The 11,405-nt window shown below is 40.6% G+C and overlaps 1 protein-coding gene across 3 annotated transcripts; it reads left to right on the top strand.

The window, feature by feature from the left end:
• The first annotated feature begins 1,746 nt into the window (after positions 1-1,746).
• Positions 1,747-9,907, top strand: LOC129780008 (zinc finger protein 585A-like). 3 transcript variants are annotated; one of them, XM_055787844.1, is made up of 4 exons: positions 1,747-1,854; positions 1,927-2,094; positions 6,947-8,740; positions 8,793-9,907. In XM_055787844.1, exons 2-4 carry the CDS (start codon positions 1,978-1,980, stop codon positions 9,315-9,317), a joined length of 2,436 nt encoding a protein of 811 aa, XP_055643819.1. In that variant the 5' UTR covers positions 1,747-1,854; positions 1,927-1,977; the 3' UTR covers positions 9,318-9,907. The 3 variants fall into 3 exon arrangements, with proteins under 3 accessions (XP_055643819.1, XP_055643818.1, XP_055643820.1); XM_055787843.1 differs by lacking the exon at positions 1,747-1,854 and having other exon boundaries at positions 1,861-2,094; XM_055787845.1 differs by lacking the exon at positions 1,747-1,854 and having other exon boundaries at positions 1,861-2,094; positions 8,780-8,986.
• The last annotated feature ends 1,498 nt before the right edge of the window (positions 9,908-11,405 follow it).

Here is an 11,405-nt window from a genome sequence, read left to right as displayed (position 1 = left end):
CAAGTATGGTAAATTAATATTTATTACAATTTCTACAATAAATGTAAATCTAAGACTTACCACTAATGTTAACCTAACTTTACCTAAATAGCTACAAGAAACGCTGGTACATTGAACAATTGATCTACAAGAAGCTCTTAATATGATTGATAGACAGGATTAGGTAGCACACAGGGAAGGACTAAACGTAAGTCTTTTTAAAATGTATTTAGTTTCGTGAAGGCTCTTCTATAATTAAGGTATTGTAAACTAATACTCTGTAATTTACAGGAAAATAATAATATATCGCCCAATTATAAACCCCAGTCGTCGGTTTGCTGCGTTATTATTATTTTGGAAATTCCTGATCCGAATCAGTTGGCAATCTCCAACAGCAACGGAGAGCAGTTTTTAAGGATTGCTTTGTGATTCGCTTTTATTAGCACATGTTATAACGACATTGGTTTTTTTAAGAAGACATTGAATCCGGGATTAGATTACATATTCTGAACCACAAGCGAGAGGAAACTCCAATCAATACGATCAATGGCATGGTCGAAATCACAAGCGATAAGTCTTTCTACTTAATATTTGGAATTCAACTTGACAATTCAACGTTTTATGGAACTAACCGCATCAAAAATATTTTTCTTCAAATTGGAGTATTTTAGGCATTTAAAATATTGTTCTCTTTGTTCGAATTTTCGCTTCAACCTCTGAATTGGTATCTCGCAGTCAAAGTTCAATAAAGAAGTAGGCCTAAATCCATTGGTACTTCGATTAGCTTCAAATAAAACAACATTCAATTGCGCTAAATAATTGCAGAAGTGTTTTGAAAAACTCTTTTCGATAGACACTCGTTTCTCGAAGATTTGCAGGCGAATGATTTTATTGCCAAAGTAAGTGATTCAGCTGTGATTTTACAATTACAAAAAAAAATTTCGCTTGATTATGCAGTTTATCTGTTGTACAGTCCTTTTTTCCAAAAAAGGTTATCTGATTTAAGATTATAATCAGAATAAAACGATTTCAATGTTGCAGGCCCCGAAAGTAAAGCAGTTTGTGTTGCATGGAAAGAAAAATGCACTGCCTGAGTCGAGAATTGTCCAGTGTAATTTTACCTCACGAGCACTCTGGAAGTCATCTGGATATTCAATGCAGAATGGTTGCTGAGAATTCGTTAAAGAAAACATATTTTCAATGTATAGTTCTAGTCATCTGTTAATTCTCCAAACGATGACGGAAAAGTTTTCTATTGCGCAGTTAACAACAATCAAGTTGAGATACTGTAACTGGACAAAGTACAGCTGAGAAACTATCGAACTTTTGCCTACATCATTTTTTGAATATTTGATTTGCGGAGACAGATGAATCGAAAGATTTCTAGTCTTCATTAACAAAAAAAAAGCAACATTTTTCTTGAATCGTTTTTATCATTAAATAAACATTAAATATAAAATAAGACTAGTTTAAAATTCAATATAGGCACAATGCAATTATTTTCTTATTAAATGTATGGAAGAATGTCCACGTGGACAACAGGGAAGGGGTATAGTAAATGTCCATGCTTGTCCACGGAGGGGAGAGTCTAAAATCGTGCTGTTTCAGTCCATGTGGTGTGTGGACAGCCACTTATCGTTTTCGCATAAAATATTCCCCATTCTTTCAGCCATATCCATCATTTAACGTAATACCGTCAGTTTGTAAAGAAAAGTTTATGACGAGCTGAACTCGTCATTTCCGTTTTTAGGGTTAAATGTTTTCGAAATAAAGACATGTGTCTTCATATCTGGCATCTCTGCTTAGAACAAAACAATACGTTGGCCACAGTTGATCTAGAAAAATCAGTAAAATGAACTGATAGACAGCCTTTTGGTAAATAACCAAAACAAATATTCTTTAAGCGAACACAGTGTGAGGCACTATCGCGTCTGTAACAATTTCCAGGAAGGCATACTTATGTTATTTTTCTGAACATCGTATTGGTCCACAGCAGAAATGGATAGATATTGCAGGATTTGTATGCGAACCAACGCAATGGAAATGATATCGTTGTACTGCGAACTGAAAGGCGAGGTTATCGCCAATATGATGATTGATTGTGCGGATGTTACGGTAAGAATCTTGTGTGTTACGGTAAGGGACTTGTGAGTGGAAATAAAACAACTTGTGAGTTGGTCAAAGTCTGAACAAGTAATGAAAATTTAATTACATCTATTTATCCTGGTAAACGAACAACGGTTACTAAGGTTGCTCCAGGATACTACCTATCAACTACTTAGATCGCAGGTTACTACACACTCCTCCTCAACCTACGATCCCGGTCAATTCCATGAATTGAGTATGTTTCTGTTTCGCCAAAGCCTTTGTAAATCCGTCAGCCGGATGTTCGTGCGTAGGGATGTAGTGGAGCTTGATGTCACCTTTCTCAACAACATCCTTCACAAACTGGTAACGGATAGACACATGCTTCGTCCGGGGATTACATCCGTCGTTGCGAATCATACATATTGCGGATTGATTGTCGCAAAATATCGCTATTGTCTGCTCACCGTCAATCTGCAGAAGAAGCTGCTGCCACCAGAGCGCCACTTGTGTCGTTCTAGATAATGCGATGAACTCCGCTTCACAAGATGACAAAGCCACGCATGACTGCCGCTTCACATTCCACGAGATGGCTCCTCCCATCTTCTTGAACACGTATCCCGTTGTTGATTTGCGCGTATCAGGATCTCCCCAATCCGCATCTGTATAACCGGTCAACTGGGAATCGCCGTTCTTCAAGTACATCAACTTTTTGTCACATGTGCCACGAAGGTAACGCATAATACGTTTTACAGCCTCCCAATGCTGTCTTCCAGGGTTTGCAGAAAATTGACTCACCAAGTTAACTGCAAGTGCTATGTCCGGTCTGGTTGCTTGTGCTGCATACAATAACGCATCAACCACTTCCTTGAAGGGAACCTCTTTCATCTCTTCTATTTCTTCCGGGGTCTTGGGGCACATCGACTTGTCTAGTTTATTGCCGGAATCCATTGGCGTTGCAACCGGCTTCGAATTCTTCATGTTGAATCTTTTCAAAACATCCTCGATGTAGTTTTTCTGATCGAAGAAAAGCTTTCCGTTCACTCGATGCTTGACTGTTTCAGTCCATACAAAGCTTTTCGCAACTTGCACACCTTCGTGGGATCACCAACGTAGCCTTCAGGTTGTTCCATGTATATCTCTTCATCTTTGAGCTTTCCTTGCAGAAATGCAGTTACTGCATCAAGCTGCTCGATGTCGAGATCGTGTTGACCTGCAACGCCATCAGCAAACGAATGGTAGAATATCTCACCACCGGAGAGTAAATTTCATTGTAGTCAACACCAGCGCGTTGGAACATCCTTTTATAACTAGCCGTGCCTTATACCTTTCGATATCGCCATCAGCACCTCGTTTAGTCTTGACAACCCATTTATTTCTAATCGCCTTCCTTCCTCGCGGTAGATCAGTCAGAACCTATATACCGTTTTCGTCTAGCGCTCGAATTTTTTCGTCCATGGCCTTCTTCCAGTGCTGATGGTCCGCTCGATTCAATGCTTCAGTGTAGCTCGTTGGATCTCCGTCGTCCGCAACATCCTCATTGTCGGAATCATCATGTTCGCACTGTTCGGAAAGATTCTGTACAGCAGTTGAACTAAAGCATACAAAATCTGAATACTTGCCAGGAAATGAGAGCTCCCGATCGCTGCGCCTCAACCCTTTCTGCTCATCAGCTGATCTTGAAAGTTGCGGTGGGAGCGCAAGATTAGGTACCACATTATTTGCAGAATGATCCGAAATGTTAGCCTGATCTGGCACAATTGCATTCATCGGTACTGCAACTTCATCCTGAACCCTTGGCGGAACGCCACCTCGCACGTCGCCGGCATTCGTTTCAACCCAAGTGAACAATTCCATGAACTCAATAGCTTCTTGTTGATCTTTCTTCAGCATATTTGATGGTCGTCCTCCATCCAAAATCACCACATCGCGGCTAATGATCACATCACCAGAATCAGGATTGAAAAAACGATACCCTTTTGAATTGTCGAAAACGAAAAGACCTTCACAGGACTTCACATCGAATTCTCTCCTCTTCTGTTTTGGGACATGAAACATCGCACGAGATCCAAACACCTTCAAATGCTTTAAATTCGGTGTAACCAAACTCAAGGATCTGGACGGACTGCGATTCACTAGATACGCCGCTGTAGAAATAGCTTCTGCCCAAAATTTCTTTGGAAATTGAGCATCATTTAACATACATCTTGCTTTTTTGACCAAAGTGCGGTTCATCCGCTCGGCTACTCCATTTTGTTCTGGTGTATACGACCAGCTTGTTTGATGCACAACTCCGTCTCGGTGCATATTTTTCCGCATTCTTGAATTGACATATTCCGTTCCATTATCCGTGCGAAGTACTTTCAACTTTCTGCCCGTTTGCCGTTCGACGAGTGACTTGAACTGCTCATATACTTCTGCCACATGACCTTTCGATTCCAGACAGTACACGAACACTTTTCTACTTGCGTCATCGATGGAAAGTTAGAAAGAATCGACTTCCTCCAAGCGATGGAACTTCAACAGGACCGCATACATCTGAATGCACCAAGTCCAGTAGGCCTTCTGCCCTCGTGCTACTTGCGTGAAAAGTGTCTCTAGCATGCTTTCCTTGGAGACAAGCAATGCAATCTTGAAGAGCTTCCTTCTTCAACACAGTACCATCTGCCATCGACATCAATTTCACCATACTCTGCTGATTGATATGTCCCAATCGTCTATGCCAGATATTCGAATCCATCATCAGGAATGACTTCTCCTTCTTTTTGTTCAATCGATACAGACCATCTTCTTCCGTCCCTGAAGCAATCACATCGCCATCGTCGTCCAAAACTTCACATTTCGTTGCCGTAAAAACGACCTTCAGACCTTTTTTGCAAATCTTGCTGATGGATAGCAAATTTGTATCCAAGTCAGGAACTAGCAGTACGTCAAGAACTTCGATGTTTCCTACTTTGAGATCTAGCTCGACAAACCCTTTTGCAACGGACTTTATCGACTGATTATTTGCTGTATCAATCGAGTGCTCCAAACGTTCTTGCTTCTTGAAACCTTCTTCACATCTGGTCATATGACTACTTGCAGCTGAGTCGAAGTACTATTCTTCTTCTTTTCCTCTTCCAACAGCTAGCATCGCGTATAAACCCTTGCCTTTGTTCTTTGTTGGTTGCTTCTGCGGACAATTTGCTGCGAAATGTCCGGGTTTCTTACAATTGAAACAATTTCCGTTCTTCTTCTCGGTCTTGGACTGTCTCGGTTTTTGATTCTGCTTGGTGTATAACGCGCCCTCTGTTCCGGAGCTTTTCAACGGCCACTTCACGTCTTGAAGTATCTTCGCTTTCACGGTGTCGGCCGTCAGCTCAATCCCTGAGGCTTGCAGTCCCATGATCATGGGGTTATAGTATTCTGGCAATCCTTTCAATAATAGCGATGCCAGCCACTGATCATTTACCTTGAATCCGATTTCAGTCAGGTTTTGAGCAGTTGTTACCAGTTCGTCGACGTAGTCTTCAATGAAACCAATTTCCTCCAACTTCAGCGACGTCAACTTGTCCAACAATCCGAAACGACGAATTAGTCGCTTCTTTTGCCGTTTCAACGCTCTTCACCAGACTATAATTATTCTTCTCCAAGCTTAGGCAAATCGCAGGTAACGCTCGTTCGCTCATCTAGGGATCGACCTCTTGACCTTGAGTTGGCTTCACTGATCGCCAGGAACCTTCTCTTATCAGGGTCACCTTCATTGCGAAAGCCCATGAAGCATAGTTTTCACGTCCACGCAGCTTCTCCATGTTTGAAAGATTTACAGGGTTTCCGAAGGCACGAACAACCCCTGCGGGTCGCACGCCATCACCACCAGCCGGTAATCCTGCGCCACTGTTTGCCGTCCTCGTACATCCGCTCGTATTACTTCCAACACTCGGGATCATGGTTTCGGAATTGAAAATAAGCTTCTCTTAATAATCAGGCTATGGCCAGTTCTGGGCCCATAACCACTTGTTAGTGGAAATAAAACAACTTGTGAGTTGGTCAAAGTCTGAACAAGTAATGAAACATTTATTACATCTTTTTATCCTGGTAAACGAACAACGGTTACTAAGGTTGCTCCAGGATACTACCTATCAACTACTTAGATCGCAGGTTACTACTCCAACAGTGCGGATGTTACGGTAAGAATCTTTTGGGTTCATCGTTTGTATATCAGAACAGAAAATGTTCTTTCCAATGTGTCGAAGCTATTGCTTGTCATACAAACATCAGAAGCAAAAAATCCAGCACCGTCGGCATCCTGTGTTGATCTCCGAGAATTTAATCAGTTTCTGGAACAGAATATTGTTCCAGATGATTGGAGACAAGCACAAGTATTAGCCATCAAAAACCCGGCTAGCCCGTTAAGAAATTTAGATGACTTACACCCGAACAAAGCTCAAGCCTCTTACACGTTACACTCTCGCGGTCTATCGGACTGTTTGCATTTTCTCACGGAGATTTCCAATAAGCCGGGTTTGTCACATCTATCGCACAGGGTTCATGTTTGAACTCCGTTTTGCGCAACTTTTTCGTAACCCAATTGTATCACTAGAAATTGCACCCTATGAAAACATACAGATGATGTCTGTCGCTGCATCGAAAGCACCCGACCTGCGAGAATCCTTAAAAAATACTTCAAATTTAGTTTGTACCTTCTCCCGACTTATGTTCAACGCGCTGCTCTTAATGTATTCTTTTGTGATCAAGCTCATTTAAACATCGAGCACGTTTGGTCGTTCAAAAAATAACTCAACTCCAGTATGTAATAAAAGATCTCTACGAAATTTAAGGCTTTTGAAAACAGTCGATCTATGTGTGTGATTGTATCGGTTGTCTCAAACCTCTATTTTAGGTTGCACATGACGACAACCTACCGGGAAATGTGTGTCTTGAATGCCTACAGCGTTTGGAGGAATTCTTCATGTTTCGAAATATGATTAGAAAATCGGATGCGTCCCTGCGAGAAATAGCGAGAAACCCCACCAAGCAGACCTCAACGCCGAACACGACTCGAACTATCAGCTACCCGACGGAGGACCAAATTGAAAGTTTGGAGGTGTTCGATACGTTTCAAGTTATTCGCCTGAAAGGCTTACGGTGCTGTGGTTGTGATTTAATTTTCGCTTCGAAAAGCCAACAAACTGAACACAGTTTGCAGCAACATTTCCAAGAAGTAGCAACGAACAGCGGGGATTCGGTTGTATTTCAATGTTCCAGATGCTATGAGTCGTTCCCAAATAGAATAAAACTACTCAACCACACCAAGAGCTACGAGTCGAACGAGATCTATCATTGTACGATTTGTAATGTTTTGTTCGACATTAAGTATCGTCTACAACAGCACCAGAACATGAGCAAAGCTCACCGCAAACAGTCCGAAGTAATGACCGTGGAATATTTGGAAGAAACTCCTAGCGTTGTTTTGCTCGAGAAAAAACGTCCCCAATCGCGTAAGCGAGTGACCAGAACGCTCACATACCCGGATGAAAGATTCATTCTTTGCATTGATGACACGCCCGAGTACGAAATAATCCATATGGGTGGCGAAAGATGCTGTGGATGTGATCTCAGTTTTATGACATTCCAAGAACTGCAGGAACACTGCAACCAAACGCATTCGAGAAAGAACGTAAATGCTCTACACGAATGTGATTTGTGCTACGAAAATTTTGAACTAGCACAATCTCTCAATCGGCACAAAACTGCGAGAGTACAAAAAGAAGTTTATTACTGCAAGTTCTGCGATTTGGTTATCGATGTAAAGTATCGTTTTGAGCAACATTTGAAATCAAATGTTACACACCAGACTGCTGTTCGGAAAGCGGGTATTGAACCGACATTCACCATGGAAGACAAATCTCCTAGCGATGCACGATCACTGGAATCGCTTATCGAAGTTTTGGAAGTTGAAGGTGTGCGGTGCTGTGGCTGTAATTTTGTTTGTACCAGTAGGGCTGAGCTGGAGAATCACTCCGAGCAGAAACATAGCTTAGCGCGCGTCGTGGACAAAGATGAAAATATGTTTGAGTGCAACATTTGCTTCAAACGGTTCACCAAGTCTGGCCTTCTAACGTACCATAAGAATCTCTCCTTTCAGAAAACGGTGTATAAGTGTAAAAGGTGTGACTTGCAATCTGCGATAAAACATCGAATGTTGCAGCATGTTGGAAGTAGTGCACATCAAGGCGCGGATCTAGAAGAAAAATTAGAAATGAGACAGTTTTCTTGTTGTTTTGTGCGCTGTACGTTTACCTCCGAGGATCCAAATGATCTGCTTGACCACGTAGAGGATAATCACACATCTAAGCGAAAAGAGAATGCTGAGGAACGAGAATCAGAAAATTTTGTGTGCAGTGTGTGCCACAAATGCTTCCGAAATGAGAAATCTCTTCAATTACATCAATTCCCTAGAAGAAATGACGGTAAACATTGTTGTACGGAATGTGGTGCCAGCTTCCTCTATTTATCATCTCTTAATGCACATGAAAAAATTCATTCCGGAGTGCGAGAGTTTCAGTGTGATCTGTGCGATAGAGCATTCTTTGATGAACGAACTTTGCGAATTCATAAAGTGTGTCACAATGAAGAGCGTCCTTTTGTGTGTGATGTCTGTTCTAAGTCATTCCTGAGAAAGGGCAACTTAAAGGTACCTTTGAATCAACAGTGCTTTTGAAGTTGGTTTTAGAATTTTATTTCAGGTTCACAAACGCTGCCATGCCGAGAGTATCTGGGAATGTGTACACTGCAGGTGTAAGTTCAAAACAAAACAATCCCTTGATCTGCACATTCGGTGTCACACGGGGGAAAAGCCTTTCCAGTGCCGATTCTGCGAGAAACGATATAGCCACTCTACGGATCGCCAACGTCATGAAATGGCCGCCCATACGAAAATACGGCCACACAAATGTACCTACTGTCCGGCAGCATTCATCCGGAAACGCCAACTCATTCTTCACGAACGCACTCATACGGGTGACAGACCGTATGTTTGTGAAATCTGCGACAAACGGTTCGTCCAGATGAGCTATCTGAAAAAGCATCTCAATACACACGGGATGTTGGATAGAAGTGAGAATACCGCCTATCATGAAGGTGACTACGTGGTGGAAATGCTAAACGATGAGGGCGATGAAAACGAAGAAAGCTACTGTCTGGTGGACGTTGAAGATGATGAAATGACGATAGAAAGGTTCGAAGATGAGGAAACTTGTCTGCAGACGTGAAGTTGGGATATGTTTCGAAAATGTTTGATTTAGGAAATACAGGTTTTTTTTGAATATCGGGCCCTATTATGTAAATCGAATCGAGTGTTCTATCCCTATTACTATCACACCGAGCAAAATTTCGTATAACGTTAATAAAAAAAAATTGATCGAATCGTTACTCTCGCTCAAACGACATGTGTTGTACACATTCTGAAGCGGATCCAAAATGTTTCCCGAGGCAAACTAATGGGATGCAAATCAAACTTGAAAAACTATAACAGATGCACTGATAGTTTTGACTCGCAATATAGAGCTAACTAGTAAAATTCTATTCATCGAGGTAGTTTTATTAAAAGTTTTAGGGAAAAGAAATCCATTATTTTTGTTTTGTACCGCGGAACCCTAAAGGGTCCCTTACACTATAAATAATAATCAAATAATTTCAAATAATCATTACTGTAATAGAGCAGGAACACTATCATTCGAGGTGTCTAGGATAATGTGCGACATCTTGTGTCAAAATCTATGTTTGTGACCCAATTTACTCTCTATCAGATTAGTGGGCCCAAAGCAATTTAAAATTCTTAAAATTTTAATGAATGGTATTATTTGCTGTTACTTGAATGCATAAAACACGTAGCACTGAACCTTGATAAATTTTCTATATTTTTTCTGAAATCCCTACTAAAACTCATTAGTATAAAATAAAATTACCACCAGAATTAGTTTTAGCTCAAGATTTTTTTCACAATTTACAGAAAACCTGTTGCTCTTTTACATAGAGCAACATATTTGATGCGAAAAAAATGATTTTCTTTTATACTTTTTGATTTTAAAAGTTTGTTTCTTCTACCACGATGGAGCACGAAGCTTAAAATGGTGATTCACGATAGCGATGGTGCAGTGTCGACATCTTTTACCCAAATAAGTGGGTGAAGCATACGAGTGAGATACGGTGTCGACATCTACGAAGGTATTAAATGGTAATGAATCAAGCATAAGCTATTGAGATTACTATTGAAAAATACAGTTTTAAATTGTGAATAGATCAATGAAAAGAATTTCAAAGTGGTTTTCGAAAGCTCATAACATATTGTTTTGAATCTTCTTCATCCATCACTGAAAGACATTATATTAACAGATCAAATTGTTGAAATCATAATTAGAAACCATTATTAGGAACAACTTTCGTTCTTGAGCTTGAGCTTAGGTAGACTGTACAATTCGTAGTTGCTCTCCGTGATTGACCTGAACCAACCAAATTGCACAAAGAACACACAGAATGACGCTTGGGACTAGCAAATCAATCTCGTTGTGCAATTTTCGGTGATTCGAGCTTTAAATGGTCAATAACGACGCCGGCCACGTCCTTACAGTCGCCAGGGGAAGGTAAGAAATGTTAGTATGATATTCGCCGCCCGTAGGCCGGAAGGGTCGCCTTTATAGCGTGGTTCCCTAGCAAATACCATGGAAGGGATAGTTGTTAGTGGGAAGATGTAAGAATCAGGATTCGCTGAGGTAAGTGATGTGATTATATAAATGCGAACTATCGATCGTTCGACCAAACAAAACCCTAAAATCTCATTTGTCACAACACACGGATAAAAATTATCTTTGGGTAACCTGAGAAGGAACACCTCAACGTGTACACTCTGTATCATATTACATTCCTACGGTGTAGAGTTAACTGTGGGGAACCTTATAAGGTAACCGAAGTCTCTGAAACCAATCGACCCTGCGATATGTTTCGTTATTCATCGCGCGTACCTTCCATCGAACTCCATTCGCGACGGCGGGAAGCAATTAAAGATTTTAAGAATTGAAGAATTGAAAAATGGAACATGAAAAATTAAAGAATATTTCAATTAAATATTAAATATGAATTAAATTGTGAAATAATTCAAGATTTCCCGAATTAAAGAATTATATCACAACGGCACTTTGTTTCAAATTCAGTACCTTAAAAAAATCCGAATTCAACTAAACATTTATAAGTCTACCATTATCTGGAATCTAGAATCAAAAATAAATAAATCCGAATTCGCTATCATAGGAACTAGAGTTTAAAAGTAGCAGCTATCATGCAAAATCCCAATCGATATACAG

The sequence above is a fragment of the Toxorhynchites rutilus genome, chromosome 3, assembly GCF_029784135.1.
Source record: "Toxorhynchites rutilus septentrionalis strain SRP chromosome 3, ASM2978413v1, whole genome shotgun sequence".
Lineage (NCBI taxonomy): Eukaryota > Metazoa > Arthropoda > Insecta > Diptera > Culicidae > Toxorhynchites > Toxorhynchites rutilus.
This window is presented reverse-complemented; position numbering and strand designations above follow the sequence as displayed.

What these genes read in the sequence shown, in the direction of transcription:
- LOC129780008 (XM_055787844.1), top strand. Translation starts at nt 1,978, where the DNA reads ATGGATAGATATTGCAGGATTTGTATGCGAACCAACGCAATGGAAATG. An exon ending in TTGATTGTGCGGATGTTACG is followed by an intron (nt 2,095 to 6,946) that starts GTAAGAATCTTG and finishes CCTCTATTTTAG; the next exon opens with GTTGCACATGACGACAACCT. An exon ending in TGAGAAAGGGCAACTTAAAG is followed by an intron (nt 8,741 to 8,792) that starts GTACCTTTGAAT and finishes ATTTTATTTCAG; the next exon opens with GTTCACAAACGCTGCCATGC.